This window comes from Eurosta solidaginis, chromosome X (assembly GCF_040869045.1).
Source record: "Eurosta solidaginis isolate ZX-2024a chromosome X, ASM4086904v1, whole genome shotgun sequence".
Taxonomy (NCBI): Eukaryota; Metazoa; Arthropoda; class Insecta; order Diptera; family Tephritidae; genus Eurosta; species Eurosta solidaginis.
The window spans coordinates 199,472,838-199,488,799 of NC_090324.1; the positions used below are offsets into that span (position 1 = coordinate 199,472,838).

The window sequence follows — 15,962 nt, forward strand, 5'->3', positions numbered from 1 at the left end:
ATAGACAAATAGGCGAGAATTTCTCGTTATAATAATATGTTTTATTGAATAGAAGTACAATATTTTGGTGACAATATTACCTGTATTGACTGTATTGTAGAAACACGGCAGAGATCGTTGGCGGCAGATGCGTGCTGTACGGCAGTTGAAATCCAGGAGGCCGGTTGTATAGCAAGCTACAACCGTTGACCAGCAAAATCCTCCGTTTTGGAGGGGAAAGGCACCCACACATCAACCCCGACATGCATATGCATGAGTGCTGACAAAAAACACACATACACGTACATGTACATGCATGCACATGCATGTAGCGGTGATGGTGTGGGTGGTTACAAATTAATTCGAGTATCGATTCGCAGGGTTGCATGGGGGGGGGGGGGTCGCAGAGAGATGCGGAAAAAGTTAGGCATCCTGCTTAAACATGCCGGCCCCCCTTGCGATACGCAACATCGTTTTCCGACAATGACCTCCGCTGAAACGAGAAAAATGAATATAAGACTTACACACTAAACTTAATCTAAATGAGGATTTCGTCTGACGACGCAAATGGCCGGGAATCCTTTCCGACTTGCTTCGCATGCCACCTGAGCTAAGATGAAAAAATTAGCGGTTATGAACAGTTATAAGTGAATATTTCTTGCCATTGAATTATACATAAATATAGAAATTCAGAATGTAGTATGTGTATAGTCGATGGCCAGTAAGGCTGGACGAAGAGGCCGAGGTCTCCGTTCCAGAGTGGCACCATTTTTTGTTATTCTTTGGTTTTTGTCGTTCCGGATGGAGAGGCCGAGGTCTCCATTCCAGATTTGCGGTTTTTTTTTTTTTTTTGTTGGTTGGACGAAGAGGCAGAGGTCTCCGTTCCAGACTCGAGGGTTTTTCTGGGCTGGACGAAGAGGCCGAGGTCTCCGTTCCAGCGTATAACGTGTCGTGTCGCTCTCAGGCCGACTGTGGCATTTTATGGATGTGCGAGGGCGAGTGGCCGTGAGGTTGGTTGGGTGATGCGCGTTTTCGCTGCAGCGCATATATTTCGTCAGTTGCGTATTATATTATTACCCTACATAACACTTGGTCACAAAACCTACCCACGCCCATGCAAATGTGACTACGAATATAACCTATCACCGTAAAATGACTAGTCAAATGATGTGGAATGACGAGAGCGTTTTTGCAAGGTAGTTAGTGCTGTGATTTCGAGCAGCTTATGCATTTCAACAAAACCAGCAAGATTGCGGTGTGTGGGAGGTTGGAACGGGCGTGATTCCAAGCCACCCGCGCAAAATTACTTGTTTTCGTGATACGCGTGTTGTTTTATTAACAAACGTACGTTAAAATATATGAATAAACCGATTTTAAAACGAAGCGTAGAGGCTGACGAAGGTATGGATTTAATTTTGTGCAACAGGTCATGACGAATAGCGAAAATTGTAATTAAACTCGAAAGTGTACCAACTGCCGGTGCTTTCATGCAGATTGGCGATGCGTTCTCCACGACGCGTTCTATCTGCACGTACCATTCTGAGATTGCATGCAACCCTGTCGTGCATTTCTTGGTTAGCCGACAGCTGGTATGGTGAATTTGTTGTGTGCGAGTATATAGATATATATACATATATGTATTTGCTTGCCCTTGAAAAAAAACTAGGTCACTGGGGCAGTAGCACACTAGGCCGGTAGAAACAGTTGACTTTTTCCCATTTCGGGATTTTGTCGTGTTGGGATTCTTTTATTTCAGGACCCGGATTGTTTTTGTACCGAGCCCTTATAATGACTGTTTGTGATGTTTGTTGTTGAAAAACAACAAGTCCTGCCCCCAGCCAGAAAGCAGGCAGTACCGACGGCAAAAAAAAATAAAAAAAATCAAAAGGAAAAAATAAATTTTTTTTTTCCTTTTGGTCCCTTTTCTTTCTTTTTCGTTTGTAAATGCGAGCAATTAATTTTTAAGGAGGTGTTTGCCTTTATTTTTTTTTGTGTGTAAGTATTTTTTGGGACTGCCCGGGTCAAAAAAGCCGATCCCGATTTTGTTCCTTTTGCGGGTTCTCGGTACCAGTGTGCGCCACTTGATGCAGCACTAATATGATATGCCGAACCAAGTAGGCATACATACGTACATATGTACATACGTTGGTTACAAATATGCCAACGGCAAAAGACAAAACAAATGAACATTCATAGAATGTAGAATTCCAATGAATTGAAAGAAGCGGTAAAGAAATCGAATGATTTTTTTTCCGTTCTTTCAATTCTTTTTACTACGGCGCTTGGAGTACGGCGCATGGAAAATTGAGGAGAAAAAAATGGTAAGTTGGTTTTAATATTTATTCTTTTTGTAAAAGAATTTTTATTGCAGATTATTAATTAATATTAATTTTATTTTCAGGTGCATGCGGTGGAGATCCAAGAGATGGAGCAGATGGGTGTTTATGTGTCGTTCCCCTTTTTTTTATTTTCTAGGTTACCGGCATCACAAAAGGGGGTGCTCCAACTGCGGCGTCGACCGCGCCGTCAGTTGTCACACTTTTGCGATGCCCATTGATGAAATTTATTAATGGATTTTTTTTCTCTTTTTCTTTGCAGATATTCATTGCGAAAACTTCCATTTGTACGATTTTGTGAAATTGTCAGCAGAACTAAAAAAAAAAATCGGTAATTACGTGCGGAAAAAACACATACTAATTGTGCTTAGACGTTTCAATTGGCAAATATGTAATCCAGCAACAATTTGCAGTTAGCGTAATGTAGAAAATAATTATAGTTTAGCGAATTTGTTGGTTTTGATATTCCAGACGGATATCCAAGTGCGTGCGTGACACGACGTGGGATTTGTAGGTTCCTTATTTTTTTGGAATTATTTTCGCCAGGGAGGGCAGAATTTAATTAAAAAAAGTACCTGAGCCTGAGCAACATTTGCGACCATTAAAGGTTAAGTCGGCAGTAGCTGAAGAAAAACAGCTGCTAATTATCACAGGTCTCTTATAAATTTGCCGCCAGCTTATCGTCTAAGCATAATATATTAGTTCCATGATATGTGTGGACCTTTGTTTTCTTTATGTAGAAAAAACGGAGGAAATTGTGTGTTTAAGTATTTGTTTAATTAAATGTGTTATTGGAGTTCGGGAGCTTACGTGGTATTATATAATGATAATTAAGCTTGAAAGCATCATAAACTAAATGCCTGTGACTGCTTCTACAGGATTGTTATGCGTGGAAATGGGTCGATTGCCGCAATGCAAATCAAACTACGAAAATCTTGATATTTGTTTTACAAGAAGTGTGCGCGGCAATAATTTGCTTACAATCAATGGCAAACCGTACACATTAAATCGACGCATTAAAGATGTTTGCTATTGGGAATGCGTAAAGCTATGTGGTAAATATACAAAATGTACAGCCCGAGTTATTACAAAATGTGATCAGATTGCATCTTTGCGTGGTGATCATAACCAGATCGCGCTCTCGTCTAACAACATAAATAGAAGACATTCGTAACCATCATTGAAAGTAACAAAGTACAAAAGTTTTCAGTTTTTTCTTAGCATATACACCGTCTGTGTATGTGACTTGTACTGATGCTTAAAGTTGTTGACAGATTACACATAAATAACTTTTGAGTTGTTTTGTATATTTAAATTTTGTATGCAATACAGGGGACGTATTGTTGCTGCCTATGCATTTCTTAGAGAATTAGGAATATGTACCATTGAAAAGAGTTGAGGCCTTTGATTAAACATGGACGTAACATATAAAATTACCACATCGCTCATATAACTTTTATTATTTATCCATAGATATTCATATATAAAATTGTGACGTAAAGTTGGGTATTCAATATAATCAAGATAGAGGTCATTGGACATACCAAGCATTTGGCACGCTTAGAAAGTGCATTTAATCTACGTAAACACTTAGCTGCACAGTGCAAAGAGTTACTGAATACCAAAACATCAAGTATTTAGGGAAATTGTACTAGAGACCGAGAAATTAACATCATTTACACCATCCTTGCGTAGGTTGTTGAAAAGCTACGCGTCCACTACAAGAGGCACTACAAGTACCAATGGATAGGGAATTGAAGTTGCAACAGCTTGTGCAGCCTCATCCACCTGAAGTACGCATTACAATTGGTAATAACGCCAAAGGTGTGGATGAATCTATAGTAATGAAGCTACGTTATTTCAAACGTTTAGGGTTTGTGACAGCAGCTACCGTGGTAAGCTTAAGTGATGTTGAACAAAGTTTTGTTGATGCAGCGCTCACACAAGACGTATTGAAATATTTATCTGACAACGATTTGGGTGATACTATACCCGTGCCTGGTGGTGAATATGAGTTGAAACATATTAGCATAACACCAATCGCAAAAAACGAAGTAGATGTTTTAGCTGTGAATATATACAACGTGACTGCAATTCAGTTACTCATATACAATAAGAATGAAGGACTTGATACAGTATTTATTAAATGAAAATGTGGTTTTTCAACCAACTCCCTTACCAGGAACTCATTGGTAGTATAATTGTAGTCTGAAATATCGCCGGTGAAAGCTCCAACCAACCCCTCCATAGCGGAAAACGTTTTATATGTGGTTTGAGCTTTCATGGATGATATAAACGTATTTACATATATGAAGATGTGCGTTGGAAACTTCATATTTCCTTTTCAATAAAATTAGGTGTCAGGAGCTTCCCTGTGAAATACGTGACGCTTATATGCCTCCACAATTCCTTGCGGACGTTATGAAACCAATGAAAATTGATGAGATCAGGGATCCGGAAGTACCCAATTTATCAGGTGGTGCACTGTAACGAGTTACACATCCATTCACGAAACGCAGCTGTCAGTCAATGAACAAAGAGAGGGTGAGTTCAATTGAAGAAGTTTACACTTAAGCCTTTTGATATAAGTTCCGAAATGTTATTGATTTGAGTCAGTTACTAGAGGTTTTGTTCGTCAATGATGACAGATCTTTGACACTCCCAACCGAGAAATCTGGAAGGGTTCCTTTGACTAGGTAAGGAAAACGCGGATTAATTCAATCACCTTAGTGAAATTGTAGTACACAAGTGTCTTTAGTAGGATATTAGTAGTGCTAATAAATTTGTCAAGGCCACAAGTTCTTGGGAACTCATTCATCTTCTACTAAATATTCAGTGAGTTGATAAAGTTATGTTGGTTTGGTCATTCTTGCAGAACTTGTTTGAGGAATGCTGCACCATCCCAATTTGTTGCCCAAACTCCCTATTTGAGCATAAGTTCAAGGCATTTTGTCGTAAGAAAAGTTAATGGAGAGTTTTCCGAGATGCAGCGTTCCTCAATCTAATTCTAATATAGAGCGGTTTTTTTTTGGGGGTGATACGACCCTCAGAGAAATTACACATTAACTTGCTCCTGCACAAAAGTGTATTACATGGTATACATCATTTTACAATAATAAGAAGTGGTTACACGAATTGTTTTCTTTTTGCGATCCTTTGATTAAACTTGAGTTATGTAGTTCTTGTGTTTAATAAGTTGTCGGTAATTTTTCGCTATTTCGTATAATTAGCGTTTGTTTTTTTCGAAGTGTTGAGACATGTATTGTGTTTTAAATCGCTTCTAAAAAATGTTTATTATTATTATTTTTTTTAATACGTAGCACTCAACCTCGCAAACATTTTGCGTGTTGGATATTTCGGTTTTTCGTTTGTTGATTCCTCGTATGAACACTGGTACTTGGTTTTCCCTACATGATGTGTCACAATTCCGAACCGTAAGTGTTCTGTGATCCGCGCTCCGGGTAAGGGGATGAATTTTGGTAAATTCTGTTGGCCTCGCGCCTTTGGCCGAGTGCGTTCAAGTTCTGTGGCAGACAGCGTATCTGCGTTAGGGCGTTTCTGGTATCCTCGTTATGGGATGACGAGTGAATGGGAAAGGTTTCTTGTGTCCTCGCTCGGGGTGAGCGAGTGAATTTGGGGATTTTCTGTTCAGGGGGCCCTCTAGGTTCTGTGGCAGATAGAGGATCTGCGTTAGGTTAGGGTAGATCTTTTTTGAAAAGAGGGATGGGGAGGAAAGCAGGGATTGTTAAGAGGAGTCCGTGGTCCTCTCACAATCGATCTCCGTAGGGAGAAGGATCAGTTTGACCAAAGGTCGTCTGACTTGACCCTTCTCGGTTATGAGGTCGACTACACGTACTCGATTATCTTCGCCGGGGTGTACGTTGACGACTCTACCTAACCTCCATTCGTTGGGAGATAAGTTGTCCTCTTTGAGGAAAACGAGATCTCCCACTTGTATGTTTTCTTTGGGATGCTTCCACTTCACTCGTTTTTGAAGTTCGGATAGATATTCCACCTTCCATCGCTTGCAGAAAGTATGATGGAGGGCTTTGAGTTTCTGCCACCGATTTATCATCGAGGCAGAGCTTTCACTAGCATCTGGTTCTGGCGCAGCCAGTAGGTGGCTGCCCGTTAGGAAATGTCCTGGGGTTAGTGGTTCCTGATCCGTTGGGTCATTCGACCCTGGACTGAGTGGGCGCGAGTTGAGGCACGCCTCAATCCTGCACAAAAGGGTTTGGAACTCCTCCATGGTGTACTTATGGGGAGACGCGATCTTTTTGAAGTGGCTTTTGAAGCTCTTCACTCCCGCCTCCCACAAGCCGCCCATATGTGGAGCAGCGGCGGGAATAAAATGCCAGCTTAATGCTTGATGATTGTACTTTGAGACTGTTTTGTCTCGGCTTTCTGCCAGGAAGGCTTTAAACTCGGATCGTAAAGATCTTGACGCTCCGACAAAGTTTGTACCATTGTCGGAGTAGATGTTTTTCGGACATCCTCTTCTCGCGATAAAACGCGCAAAGGCTGCGAGAAAGCATGGAGTACTAAGGTCACTAGTGGCTTCGAAGTGGATGGCCTTAGTGGAGAAACAGACAAAAAGGCATACGTAGCCTTTTGACAGTCGACATCCCCTACCGCGGTAGCTTTTGATGTCGAAAGGCCCCGCAAAGTCGAACCCGGTATTGGTGAACGCGCGGGTAAAAGTAGTCCGTTCGCAGGGAAGGGTACCCATAAGTTGGGACTGCGCCTATTTTCGGTGAATAGTGCAGGTTTTGTAATTATGAATGGTTGCCCTAATCATGGTTTTGATGTTAGGTATCCAGTATTGGGTGCGTATCAGACGTAACATGAGTTGGTTTTCCCCATGCAGACTTTGTTGATGAAACATTAGGACTATCAGACGGGATAAATGGAAGTTGTATGGGAGAGGATTGGGTGGCGTTCAGTAAAAGCTAAGTCCTTTGACGCCCCGAGTCGCCCTCCTACCCGAATGATGCCATGTTGGTCTAGGTAGGGATTAAGTGAGAGTATTGCACTTTTCCCTGCAATTGGTTTTCCGGCCTTTAGATCACTATATTCAGAACTATAATGTTGTTTCTGATATATTTTAATTAAGATTGGGTTACTGATTTGATCTCATCAGGAGAGATTAAAGGTGACTCGATCTGAAATGATTTTTTTGTTTTGGGGTGAGTTCTTCGGTAGAACCTCATAACGTATGAGAGCACTCGTAAAGCCCTAGGTAGGTCTGAAAAGCGTTGGAGAACATCGGTAGTATTTACTGTTGTTGTTGCACAGGTCTTCGCCCTCTTTTCTTCTACGGAGGTGATGTAGTCACTTTCTTGTGCTGGCCATTGGGAAGTGTCTTCTTGCAGCCAAGAAGGTCCCTGCCACCACAACGAATTGTTGACCAATTCAGACGCCGGTAATCCTCTGCTACCTAAATCTGCTGGGTTAGACTCTGAGTTCACGTGCAACCAGTCCTTATTTCCGACCATGTCGATGACCTTGGTGATCCGATGTGCGACGAAAGTGGACCAGGAACAGAGCGGTTTCCTTATCCATGCGAAGACGATCGTTGAATCCGTCCACAGGTGAATTCTCACTGGTCCCAATTTAAGGTTCCTGAAAATTGATACGGCGATTTCCGATAACAGCACGGCTCCGCAAAGTTCCAATCGTGGAAGAGACAGGGTTTTCACCGGGGCTACTCGGGTTTTTGCTAGCAGCAGGTTTGTCCATATGCCGTTATCCGTTTTTACGCACATGTAAACGGCTGCTGCATAAGCCTTCTCGGATGCGTCACAAAATCCGTGGATCTCGATGTCGGTTCCTGGTGAAAAGTTGACCCATCTAGATATCCTGATTTTATCGATTTCATGGTATTGGTCGGTGAAGGTTTTCCATCGTTCCAGCGTACTGATAGATACTGGTTCGTCCCAAGCGGTGCCTTCCAACCAAATACTCTGCATGAGTATTTTTGCCACAATGACCATTGGTGCCAGCCACCCTAATGGATCGAAAAGTTTGGCGATTGCTGATAGTATCGCTCTCTTTGTAATGTTTTCCGGGTTGTCCAGCGTCCCTGCTTTGAAGTAAAATAAATCGGAGAGGGCATTCCATCGAATTCCTAATGCTTTAACGGAACTGGTATCTTCGAAGGCCAGGAAGTTTTCATTGAGCAGGTCTGCTTTGGGGATGTCCCTTAGAATGTCCTCTGAATTGGATGTCCATTAGCGAAGTGGAAAGCCCGCTGAGTGTAGGACTTGACGATTTTCATCTCTGGCCTTAATAGTCGATGTGATCGTATGTCCACCCGCTAACACGTCATCTACATACATGTATTCTCGTAGTATATTAGCCGCTGTAGGGTGTGAATCTGACACGTCGTCTGCCAGTCGTAGGAGCGTTCTTATCGCGAGATATGGAGCGCAATTCACTCCGAAGGTAACCGTCTTTAATACATAAAGACTAATAGGGTCATTCGGGGACGTGCGATGCACAATACGTTGAAATTTGGTGTGATTTTCGTTCACCCAAATTTGTCGATATATCTTTTCGATGTCGCTATTGAAGACGAAACGGTATAGTCTCCAACGTAAGATAAGGATGGGTAGATCGGCTTGTAGAACTGGGCCTGGTAGGAGAATATCATTTAGGCTATTACCGTGGGCCGTAGGGCTCGAGGCATTGAATACTACGCGTGCCTTTGTAGTGGTACTTTCCGCTTTAATAACGGCGTGGTGGGGCAGGAAGTAATGATCCGAATCGTCGGATGGGATATTTCTTTTCAATTTTTCAATATGTCCGAACGTTTCATATTCTGACAACACCCGAACATATTCCTTACCTAAATCTGGGTTTTTTATTAGCCGCCCCTCATTCGGGAAGAATTGAGAGCATGCACGCTTCAGGAATGGTCCTAAGTTAATATTGTTAGGGCAATCCTGCCGGAATGGTAGTGACACGGTGTACCTTCCGTTCTCACTTCGCTGCGTTGTTTCTTTAAATAATTGTTCGCAGTACCTTTCATCCTCATTTAATATTTTATTTTTTGGTACATTTTCTACCTCCCAGAAAGCTTTGAGTTGGTTGTCTAACGCAACCTCGTTGTAGAAAGACATAATGCTCTTCGTTGGATTCGGTGATTCGATACGACCGGTTAGTATCCAACCGAACACTGTCTCTTGGGCTAAGAGTGTGTTTAGCACATTCTTTTTTATTCCGTTCATTATAATTTGGGAATATATGTCTCCGCCAAGTATGAGGTTTACGTCTTCGTTGACGTAGAACCTCTTGTCTGCCAAAACCAAGTCTGGGAATGCCTGCATAGTCATTGCGTTGATATGGCAGGATGGAAGATTCCCAGTGAGTTTCGCTAGAACTAGTACGGGTGTAGTCAGGCTGAAGCAGGGATCCACTGGTGAACGTAATTCGATGTTGGATGCTTCTTTCACCTGAGCTGACACCGTATTTGTGATGCCTGAAACATGGGCATGCATTTTCCTCGCTGGCAAATTGATTCTGCGTTTCAGTCTTTCAGTTATAAAGGAACATTCAGACCCAGAATCAATTAATGCCCGCGCGGAGAAGTCGGTACCATTATGGTGAATGTGTACGCGAGCAGTTCCTAATAGCACGCCTGTGCTGGAATTGGCATGGCAGGATTTGACATTCTGATTCGCAGAGGAAGGTGGTTGTCCCGATTCCTGTCTTTTCCTTGCCTGTGCCGAAGTTGATGGGGCATTATCCGCATCTTTGAAGGGATTTCGTACCGCCGGTTGCTGAAGTGTGCCCGCATGCAGGAGCGTGTGGTGACGAGAGTGGCATTTGGAACAGTTGTATGAACTGGTGCACCTCGTCACTGTGTGTCCTGGGGATAAACAATTCAGGCAGCCATTTGTGGATTTGACGAATCTAATCCTTTCTACCGGGTTTAAATCGCAAAAACGTGAACAGTTGCGTAATCTGTGCTCCGTAGATTTGCACATTTTACACATTGATTTTGTTGTTTGCTTGGTTACTTTGGTTTGAAAAGCACCAAGTCTTTTTGTAGGGTTTTCCGTCGACTGGCGCGACGTGTTTGATTTTTGCACTTTAGAAGTGGCATTCCCTGTAAAACCAGACACGGTTTCAAATGTCTGGAAACGATTTGACAAGAATTTGTCCATATGCTCCCACTTGGATATGTCCGTCTTGTGGTCAATGCTCTGCTCCCATAGAGCCAACGTATTTTCAGGTAATTTTGTCGAACATAAATAGGTAATAATCGCATCCCAATTTGAAACATCGATCTGATGTGTTTTTAGAGATGCCAAGCAATTATTTATGTCGCGCTGTAAGGTTTTGATAGAGCTGCCGCACTCGTTATCTATCTTTTTTAGATTAAACAAAATTTGTAGTTGTGAATTTACGAGAATCTGCTTATTCTCGTATCTCTCACATAGGTTTTTCCAGGCTGTTTCGAAGCCTTCATTTGTCAAGGGACATTTCTTGACGATGTCCTTTGCCTCACCTTGAGTTTTCTGATTGAGGTTGAACAACTTTTCTACCGCGCTTAGGCGACTGTTGTTTTTGTATATGGCCGTGAACAGGTCACGAAACGTTGGCCAAGATAAGTAGTCGCCCTTGAACACCTCAGTATCACAAGCTGGCAGGCGGATACTATGTTCGCGCGCGCGTTCTCCCTCAGGTTTGACTGCACTATCTTTTTCCTCCTTCAATTTAGTTTGAATTTCAGCCATGTTCGACATGCATCTCAGGAATACGGCATATGCCGCTTTATGCTTGATCTTGACCGCTGCAATTTTCTTAGCATCGAGCGTGTCAGAGTCAAGCAATTCCTCGAGGGCGGTATCGGCTTTTTCCCACTTAGCTTGCAACTCTTTTTGCTGTATTGCAAGAGTGTGTATAGTGTGCAGAGCCGCATTTATGTCATTAAAATCGGCCTCGAATTCGATTATTCGATCGGCCAATCTAATGTAGGAGTCCATGTTCATGGTTGAAAAGTGGAGAGCAGATTAACCAAGGGATATAACTTTGAAAACCTGAGCGAATCACCCAACCAACAACTATTAAAATTACGCAAAATTGATTTATTACTCTTAATTTGTTTATTTTTGTCTGACTTTGCAGATTTTTTGTGCCTTAAAAACGGGAGCAGGGGGAATCAACACCAATGTGTTTGTGCGAAGTAAAAGGGGGCCACTCGCCACTTCAACCTTCAATTTTATTATAAATTAAGTGCTCGCGTTGATATAAACTCGTCGAAAAGCGTGAAACCGTGAAATAAATCTTATGCAACAAAGAACAAAAACTGTGTAACAAGATTAATTAGAGAAATTAGTGAAAATAATGTGATGCAAAAGGAAATTTAAATCGAATGGCGTGAAATTTTATGTGAAAGTGAGGTTATGTGTACCTCTTCCTTGTGCTGTGTCCGGAGAGCCTTACCGCTGGTGGGGGGACAGGCCAGATAGTCACAAGGAATCTTAACAACGTTAATGATCCGCGTTTGCACTTATTTTCTTTTTGACACTACACAGTTTTTTCACACTTTTCGCGGTTAATTATAATCATGTATGGCACTTCAAATGGATTTTTCGCACTTTTTATTTATTATTTTTAACCAAAAAAAATGTGGCAAGAAATATTGCACTTACTGTGAACTTTTTGGTGCTGGTGATGATGTGGCAAGATGACTTGTGGTGTTGCTGATGGCTTAAGCTGGCTGTCGCTTGCTCAGTGTTTTGCACGCTGGTATTAAATAATACACTTTCCAGATTTTGTGGTATAGCCGTTGATCGGCAAATATTTTTCCGTATAAATTTTCGGGCTAATTATGTTGTGGACTGTATTGTTAAGGTGCTGTTTCCAATTCCTGGTGAGATAGGACCAAATGTTCGGCCGGGGTGCGTCTGCTCCTGAGTCGATGGGCGCACCGGGGTCGATCTCAGTGGGAATGTAGCGTGTGGAATAAAGGAATAGACAAATAGGCGAGAATTTCTCGTTATAATAATATGTTTTATTGAATAGAAGTACAATATTTTGGTGACAATATTACCTGTATTGACTGTATTGTAGAAACACGGCAGAGTTCGTTGGCGGCAGATGCGTGCTGTACGGCAGTTGAAATCCAAGAGGCCGGTTGTATAGCAAGCTACAACCGTTGACCCGCAAAATCCTCCGTTTTGGAGGGGAAAGGCACCCACACATCAACCCCGACATGCATATGCATGAGTGCTGACAAAAAACACGCATACACTTACATGTACATGCATGCACATGCATGTGGCGGTGATGGTGTGGGTGGTTACAAATTAATTCGAGTATCGAGTATCGATTCGCAGGGTTGCATGGGGGGGGGGGGGGGTCGCAGACAGATGCGGAAAAAGTTAGGCATCCTGCCTAAACAAAGGTCTTTTTCGTTTTTTCTAGATGCCGTAAAAACTGATATCACTTCTCATTTTGCAAGATATCTCTTTATAAATATTAATAAGAAATAGCTTATTAATTGCATTTTTAAAACTTAACAGGCGGTTTAGTGATTGGCATACATTCATTTATACATATGTATATACATATATGGCGACATATTTATGTACATATACGCATTTAAATGAAATCTTTATTATTTTCGAGGTGCAGTTTAACAAGCAAGGAGTGTGGAGTAAAGTTATAACTTTTCAGTGTTATTCGGAAACTATTATTAAATAAATTAATTAAATAATGGGCCGGGCAACCCACGTGGCAGAGCCGATAGGTGATACGTTGCCATTATTTAAAATGTGGGCCTGAGTGATGATGAGTTCGCTATTAAAAATGCATGGGATAACATCTTTCCTTATTTTGGAAACAATAGAAGTGGATGATATAATAACTCTTTTTGACAAATTTGATACTAATTATTTTGTTGAGATGTTCAAGTTCAAGGCGGGTCTTAGAGAATGACGAAACAGTATGGTAAGTAGGCGTATGTTTCTAGATCTATAGCACTTCTACGTAATTTGATCTGATGGAATTGCTCAGTTGCCATTGAATTTATGTGTAGAAAATCGAAGATGAAAAATCTCAATTCGGATCGAATTACATACATAGTGGGGTTTGTTGTTTCCCCTTACGTACGTAATGATATTGTATCTATTAATCTGTTCTCTCTTTTTTTTGCAGAACAAACCACTCCTAAGTGACAGACAAACTTTATCAAATAACAGTCGAGTTGTGGAATGGCTGGAGAAAATATCTTCAAACACCTTCAGCCCAATTACCACCAGTAGCTTCAATAAATAAAACTCGGCTTATAAATCTTTTAAAAAGCTCAGTAAAATGGCAAATGACGCTGACGTATAACGACAAATATGGCTATTTGGACTCAAAGAGCCAGAGCACAGTAGCTCATTGTATTGTCGATAGTTACATCGGTAACTCTGTGAAGATGACATACGCAGAAATGCAGAAGTTGGCCAATGCCATCTGTGACGTTTTCCCAAAAGAAAAATCGGTAAGTATAAAAATATATTGCTTATATTTTGTAATCACTATCCCCATATTCATAAAAATAAATACGTTTATAAAAGCTGTGTAAATTATCTATAAACTTATATATTGTATATTACTCTAACAAGAATATTTTAATATTTAAGAAACGTACTATCTGGCTAGAAAGCAGAACAAAAAGAACTCTACAGGCAAATTATTTTCACGCTCGACGAATGCAAATAAAAGTGCCTTAGCACCAAAAGCTCTTCCAGAGGACCCGGAGCTGATTGCTTCAGTTTCGTCTGGTACGTGTAAAAAGTTTTTAAGATCCTAAAACTTACTAACTTTTAACATGTAAAGATGACTATTGCGAACGAAAATGTTGATTACATCACAACTGCAGTCCATGGGAACAGGTTATAACGTATTGGAAAGACACATCGAAGACTAGAGTTGCAGAGATTAAAAAAAAACGTTTCTTTAAATGCCATCTTTAAGGATTGGCCGCGGAATAGTGACTACAGTGGATATGATCTCGTAAGTATCTGTTACTTAGTTAGTTTTTAATATTTATACAATTTTATTCAATTCTTACTATATTGAAATCGACTTTGAAAGCCTTTACCCAGGCAAAGGAAACTTGTTGTTTCTGAAATTGGAAACCTTTTATAAGAGCATATTGGATATTTTTGATAAAGAAATAAAGGCTCGGCCTTCCCGAGCGTTATATTTAAAGCACCTATACAACAAGAATATTTCAAATGGTTAGTATACAGTTTCATCTTAACTGTTAAATTTTGTTTTAATTATTATCTCTATAGATTCTAAATATTGCATCATAACAATTCTTCTGCACGCCTTACTGCCTCCTCAGCGCCTTAATAAAAATGACAAACCTACTATAGCCGATGCTCAAAATGATTTTGTCACTCTCGTAGGAACACCGAATGATATTCAACCTAAAGTTGTGGACATAATTAATCAGTTTGCTGAAAGAAAAGAGAACTGTCAACCTAGAATTATTGCAGTTGGGACTGATATTACGTGTGTTTCCGAATTTTATATTTTTTGCGATGCCATAAAATGGAAGTGCTGCTCCTATATGAAGTGCGTTGACATTATCATAAAATTGTCATATGTTTTTAACACCGAATACTCACAAAGAAGCAAGTTAGTATGGGCATTTTTGGCACAATATTTTTTTGAGTTAAAATCAGAGGATTTTTCTTCTGTTGCAATTCTTTTAGGAAAACTAGTATAGTATTTACACGCCCTCTACAATATTTTTAACGAAAAAATGCCCCTATTTCTTTGCTTCATTTGTAAAAAAGGTCATCGAACACCGAATGACCTAATTAAACATTTAAAGTCTAGGCATGGTACCCCAACAATTTATGAATTTTTTTGAAAAGAAGACAAGTGCAATCAAATTTTTAACAATATGTACAGATTTCAGAACGATCTTACAAAGCATACTAAAAGTAAAAGTAGTGGTAAATTAGGTGGACTTAAACACAATTCCCAAATCGCGACGTATACTGAAGCAAACTTCGTCTGAAACACCCATAAAACCAACATTTTCGTTATCATTCAAAGAATCAACTATCATTCCTTCTTCAGCTACATGCAAATACAAATTTTTCTCTAAGAGACGTACTTGTTATTAAAAATTCTGTTGAACAGTGTTTTTTGACACCGATTTATGAATCTCTAAAATCATTACCTATAGTCAATGAAAACAATATTTCACTCGATGAAATAGTCCAAACCCTTTCTGAACCCTTTTCCGAAGTAAGTTCTGAATATAAATTTCTTAAAGAATTAGAAAAACTAAATTTTTATAAACCTCCACATAAGTTCATTCTTAGTGAAGACCTTTCAGAAGTCGTACTAAATAATAACCCTTCTTTATCATTAGCAAGAACAGAAATGACAGCAACAGACATAACTTTTCAAATAAAACGTTTTTTCGAAAGTGAAGGTGTTTTGAGAGCCACTCTTTTAAATATGGAGCACTTTTTGAAAGACAATTTTTATTCTCATTTTCTCAATGGTGATTATTGGCGAAGCTCAAAATATGCTGAAAACTATCTAGATATACCTTATTTCCTAATTCAAAAACAAATTCAAATTCAAATTTATTAGTTGAACAAAGTGGTATGATTTTGAGAT

At 40.2% G+C, this 15,962-nt stretch overlaps 1 protein-coding gene and 1 pseudogene across 1 annotated transcript; one reads left to right on the top strand and one right to left on the bottom strand.

The window, feature by feature from the left end:
- Positions 1-15,962, bottom strand: part of LOC137234593 (zinc finger protein 254-like) — a 346,122-nt pseudogene that overhangs the window by 199,591 nt on the left and 130,569 nt on the right.
- On the top strand, positions 13,645-15,051 carry LOC137235370 (uncharacterized). The gene is made up of 3 exons (XM_067758364.1): positions 13,645-13,812; positions 14,347-14,554; positions 14,612-15,051. The coding sequence occupies exons 1-3, from the start codon at positions 13,645-13,647 to the stop codon at positions 15,049-15,051; spliced, it is 816 nt and encodes a 271-aa protein (XP_067614465.1).